We start from the raw sequence: 6180 nt of genomic DNA, 5'->3' as shown, positions 1-6180 counted from the left end.
AAATTCTGTATTTCATTTCAGTTCATATACCTAGAAAGTAATAAGTGAGAGTTGATGTCAATCTCTGTCCCCTTAATTCACATTCTGGGAATGTTGAGTTTTGCCTGACCAGTGTAGATATGGACAAGAAATACCCTGCAAATCACAGAACTGTCCCAACCACCCTAGAACTCTGAAATCTCAGATTTCAAGTAAAGAAAGAAAATTCTTTCCAGCTTAAGGCTTTGGATATTTGCATCTTTTTAAAGAACATCCCAGTTTATGTCATAAATAATTTATAATTATAACATGATATTTGTAAGGCTAATATCAATATATACATACATGCATGCTTGATGGGACTGTGGTTTGAACTCAGGGCTTCACACTTACAATGCAGGCACTCTACCTCTGGAGCCACACCTCCAGTCCATTTTGGTTTGATTATTTTGGAAATGAAGTTCTCACAAACTGCTTGGGGTGGTATTGAAACATACTCTTCTTGATCTCAGTCTCCCAAGTAGTCAGGACTACAGGCATAAGCCACCCGTGCCAGCTTCATATTTCTTACTGATCTCAAAAGCTGAAAGAGAGTCAGAAAAATTTCAGAAGCACATGTAAGGCCAAAAAGGTTTTTGTTTGTTTGTTTGCTTTGGTGTGGAGGGATACAAATTCCTTGATTGACTAGCAGGAAGAATGGTTTACTTCAATTAGAAAGTTACCAGCAAAAGGAGTTGATCCCCAGGGTAGAGTTGTTATTGCTGAATGACAATTTTAGTTCTGAGAGTAGAATGTAGTTAGATGTAGGTACCTACCTTTTTCTAATAAAGTAAATTACCTAACTTTAAATAATTTTCTTTCTTTTTTTCTTCCTCAACTGTTATGCAGCCAATAAAGATAAGTATTGTCTTTAACCTCCATCCAAATAGGTAAGCATGAACTAGTTTTTGCAAATAGAAAATTACTTTTAGAAGTATCTTTACATTTTAGTATCAGTGAATATGTACTTACAGAAAATTTAAAATAATCATTTTGATTTTTGTTTAACTTCAAAACCCTAAAGTAGTTAAAATTATATTTTTCTAAATTTAATTTTTATTTAAATTTGATGAGAACAAAATATAAAGATCTGTATTATCCAGCATGGACATATGTTAAACATTATCAGCATTTTCATGATCTATACTTAATATTTGTTAACTATATTATGTTAAGGTTATATTTTTGTTATAGATTTATTATTAGGTGATGGTATCTTGTTAGTGCACAATTTTATATAACTAATTATAAAGTTATTGAGTGTATGTTATTGAAATTGGTTTGAATTCTAAAATACTAGGATCCAAGGGATTTCTCATTTGCTTAATCATTGTCCTAATAGTTTTCTCTAAATTGAACTAAATTATAATGAGTATGTGAAGGAAACCACATAGAAGTATTATAGGATTGCATATTAAAAAAGTTATTGATATATAGACTTAGTCTGAAATCATATTTTATTAATATCATTATTTACTGATTTGTGGCCATTTATAAATTCCATTATAGCATATTTTTACAGGATCATTTAATTCTCTTTTTTTATTTTCTTTGTTTTTCTTTTTACCTAACACATAAAATGTACCTATTTATGGCATATTATGTAATATTTTAATCAATGTATGCCTTATGAAATGCTACAATCAGGGTAAATTTGCCTCCTCAGTCATTTATCATTTTATTGATAAATATGTTCAAAATCCTTTCTGAGAGCTTTTCTTTTTAAAAATACAGTATAAGTTCATTCTCGATGGTCGCCCTGTAGAGCAGTGGCAGGCCAGACCCTCTTCCTTCATGCTAATTGTGACTGAGTGACCACTAACAACCTCATTCCACCCACCCAGCTCACCAGTCCCCCAAACTCTGCTCATCTCTACTTGACTCTTACTTGGTGAGAGTATGTTACAGGATTTTCACAGTCTCCAAAAACAAATGTTAATCAACAAATATGCCATATTATGGGAGACTTTAAATATTTAAGTAATTTATTAACTTGTCTAGTATATTGTAGATGACAAAATAAAAATATATTCAACTTTGCTTTTTTGAACATAGAAAATCTTCAGGATTTGTCACTATATGTTATTAACTCTCTTCTGTCAGTATGGTTTGAAGCTCAAATCTTGATCACTGTGCTGTCATACCAGTCTTAGTATATGGTTATAGATTTGTCTCCTACTTAGAGTGAATTTTTCTCTTCTGCCTTCAAATTACTCACCATTTAGAATATGGATGTGATCTAGCTCTTGCAAAAAGCAATGGCATGAGATGTTTCATTAAGAGTGAATAAACCCACGATTCCTACACACCCTCATTTCTTTCTGTCTTCTTTATGGACATGCTCACAGAAATATAGGTAATACATGCTTAATCTGCATTGGAAGTGGGGTTTGCCTTTTGGTTCAGAGCCATTGCTTAGAGCTGGAGGATATTCCAATGAAACAACCAATCTGAATTGTTAGTAATTTCTCTAGGAACTCAGAAAGTCAAATTTTGTGAAATAATTATCTGTGCATGACACATAAAATATAAACACAATCAAAAGAAACCCCTTCTAGAGGTAAGCAAATAACATAAAGTTTGGTAATTGACACTTCAATATCTTACATCAGTGAACAAACTCACAAAGCAGCAATGAGTGAATAGAATGAATGATGTCAGCCAAAATTGATGATTAATGAGGAAGTAAGTGATTTTAGACAATCACAGAGATGAGTTGTGCATGATATCCCTTTTATATAATAAACATTCAAATGTGTGCATGCTAGTTATAATTATTCTCTTACTGTTACTAGAGAGAAAACATCCTAGATTTCCTTTTCTCATCTGTATGATATGAATAAATTATCACTGATGTTTCATAGAACTTACCTTGAAATTTAAACACTGCTTTAGGATGAATATTACTCCTTTATATTTGATGGGTTAATAATATTTGACAATAACCTTGCCAAATTGTGTGGAACAAGATTTGTAAATATATAACACGATCATAATTTAAAATATTAACTGTATACTTCTATGAAAATATTTAAGCAGGAAAACAAAATATCAACTTGAACAGTGAAACAAAGTTTTAATTAATATCAATAGGAAACAATTGGGAGATAATGACAAAAACTTGGCACTCTAATAAATGAATAATTGCCATATGGAAAATTGATTCAGATTTTGAGATTCGATTGGTTCAAATGGATTCCAAAATTTAAAATAATACAGTGCATCACTATAAGCAAGTAAATATAGCAATTCTTGGATAAAAAAGAAAATTTTGATATGGCTATATCTCAATAATGAAAGATATAATTATTAAACTTGTAGAGTTTATGAAAATTATAATATTTAATCTTACAGGGAGTGGGTAAGGGCTGGTGGAGTAGTTCAAGATATGAGCAATTGCATAGCAAGCATAAGTCTTAAGTTAAAACCCCAATACCACCAAAAAAAGGCAGGGGGGAATAGCTAAAACATGAATGTGTGCCATGCTTGGATTATACATATGAAAGCAAATACTGAGCTGAGGGAAGTGACTTGAACTTCTGATGAAATAATTCCCACAGATGAACCATGAAGAGATCAGAGGAGAAGACAATATTTCCTCAGTGAAGCAATTTGTCCTATTGGGATTCTCTGACCTTCCAAACCTCCAAGGATTTTTATCTGGCGTGTTCTCTATTATTTGCATAATTATCCTACTTGGAAACATCCTCATAATTATATTAACTAGTCTTGACTTAGCACTACAGAAACCCATGTATTTTTTTCTAGCAAATTTTTCTTCCCTGGAAATCTGCTATGTATCAGTCACTCTCCCCAGGATTTTGGTCAGAATTTGGACTCAGAAAAGAAGCATTTCTTTGCTGAACTGTGCCACTCAAATGTGTTTCTTCCTTATACTGGGAGTTACTGAACGTTTTCTCTTGGCTGTGATGGCCTATGATCGTTATGTAGCAATCTGTAACCCTTTACACTATCCTCTGGTCGTGAACCCAAAGAATTGCATCCATCTGGCAGCCAGCTCCTGGCTTGGTGGAATCCCATTTCAGATAGGGCAGATGTGTCAAATATTCTGTTTGCATTTCTGTAATTCAATACAAATTGACCACTTCTTCTGTGATATACCCCTCATTATCAAGGTAGCCTGTGGGGACACTTCTGGGCATGAGCTGTCTGTCTATGCAGTAGCTACATTGTTTGCTGTGGTGCCTTTTATGCTGACACTTGGGTCATACAGCAAAATCATTTCCACAATTCTGAGATTGCCAACAGCCACAGGACGGGATAAGGCATTTTCCACATGTTCTTCCCACTTTCTGGTTGTGGTTTTATTTTATGGATCTGCTAGCATTACCGACTTAAGACCAAAATCCAATCATTCTGCAGGAACTGATAGACTACTCTCTTTTCTATACCATCGTGACTCCCATGTTCAATCCAATGATATACAATCTTAGAAACAAGGAGGTGATTGCAGCCCTGAGAAAATTATTACTTAAAACATAGTGCCATGTGCTCAAATGAGTGATTTGGTAAATGAATGTTACTATCCCTTATTGCTGAATCCTGGAAATTCTGGAGGTTTTACAGCATCTGTAAGTAGTGGAGTTATTTCTTTCACTGACTGCCTCATTATGGAGTGTTTCAGAATGAAAGCAAAAAGGAAAGAATCATATCCTCATATCCTTTGCTGATAAGTGTATGAAAGCACATGGTGTAACAGCAGTCCTACATGTCTGAGATGGGTTTATTTTGCCACAGTTTTTCCTCCTTTGTTATTGTTGTCCCAAAGTAATTTGTTTTTACTTATTTCAACTGTTTTTAACTTCACTCTAAATAACATATTTAGTTTTGAAAAAAAGAGGGTATAAATGTAAAGTGTTCAAAGTTATTTCAGAATTTTCTGAAACCCACACAGTTCCATTAACTTAGTTTCCTTAAACTTTCATGCTATTTTTATAATATTGAAAATTAATAAAAATTTGAACTGAAGATAGTGATGGAGTTCGTCATCAAACAATAGAATCAATGTCCACCTACTCAATAGCAGGTTCTCAAATCAACAAAGCATTTTAAGTGCATTTGACAATTATTCCATTCTGTTTTATTCATAATAATTGTACATAATTATAGGAGGCAATCTTAGCTTCTGGTCTCTATTAAGCTGTATTTGTCCTTCTTCAGACCATTTGGACCCTCTACCGTCTGACATAATGTATTGCATGTATCTAGTTAACACATTAAAGAAATATATATTATTTATCCTTTATCATTTATTGTTTATGTTTCAAGAATTTGGCTAATTTGAAAGAATAATGATGAACACAATATTATATGTGGAAATCCTTTTGTTAGTGGTTCATTATTTGAAATTTAGCAATGCTGAAATAACAATTTCATGGTATAGTCCCACGTGTTCAGGTAATGGAATTTAAATCTTCCCTTAATTATTGAGTAGTAACATGCCATTTAACCACATTTGTGGTAACATTTAGAATTACCAAATGGGTGATAATATACTCAAATAAGGTGCAATGTCTCCCTAAGATAAAACAATATTTTGAAAGTTGTATTAGGAAACATTTGAAAAGTAAACTGCATTTAGATAAAATTCATAGAGGAATTGTAAGGAAATATAGGCCCCAAAAGTGATCATGTGGAGAGGAGTGATCTGGCCAAGAGATTCTTTATTGCCGGGTAGGAGAGGGAGAGAGCAGAGAGCCAAGAGAAAGAGGGAGAGTGGGGCAGGGGCTTAAATACCCCTCAGTGGGACTCAGCATGATCTGATTGGTTAGGATCTTATGGTTCATGCTGATTGGAGGTTGGGGCAGAAGGAGGATTCAAGCTAGACTTGAGGCAGGACTGTGACCCTGGGAAGCAGGAACTTGACCCTGAAATACAGAAGCTTAAGGGTGCAGTAAGAACTGAAACCTATCGGCGCCATTATTGCCAACATTCCTCCCTTTTTTGTTTGTTAAGGAAGGGGGGCATTGTGTTCGCTCTGGCTTCTTCGAGCTGGCAAGGGGCGGCGTAGGGGAAGGGAGGGTTAGTTGGCAAGCAATGTTGGGGTGGTGAGCCTCATGATGGCATACACCCAGGCTCCAAAGGTAAAAATTTCCTCCTCCCTGAAGTTGATGAAGGTCCCTTGTAGCCATAGGTCATAAA

At 34.3% G+C, this 6180-nt stretch overlaps 1 protein-coding gene across 1 annotated transcript; it reads left to right on the top strand.

The window, feature by feature from the left end:
* Positions 1 to 3578: 3578 nt before the first annotated feature.
* On the top strand, positions 3579 to 4472 carry LOC109676029 (olfactory receptor 10AG1-like). The gene has a single exon (XM_020152562.2). The coding sequence runs from the start codon at positions 3579 to 3581 to the stop codon at positions 4470 to 4472; it is 894 nt and encodes a 297-aa protein (XP_020008151.2).
* The last annotated feature ends 1708 nt before the right edge of the window (positions 4473 to 6180 follow it).

This window comes from Castor canadensis, chromosome 1 (assembly GCF_047511655.1).
Source record: "Castor canadensis chromosome 1, mCasCan1.hap1v2, whole genome shotgun sequence".
Classification (NCBI taxonomy): domain Eukaryota; kingdom Metazoa; phylum Chordata; class Mammalia; order Rodentia; family Castoridae; genus Castor; species Castor canadensis.
This window is presented reverse-complemented; position numbering and strand designations above follow the sequence as displayed.

Coding starts and splice junctions, on each gene's coding strand:
- LOC109676029 (XM_020152562.2), top strand. CDS start 3,579: ATGAACCATGAAGAGATCAGAGGAGAAGACAATATTTCCTCAGTGAAG.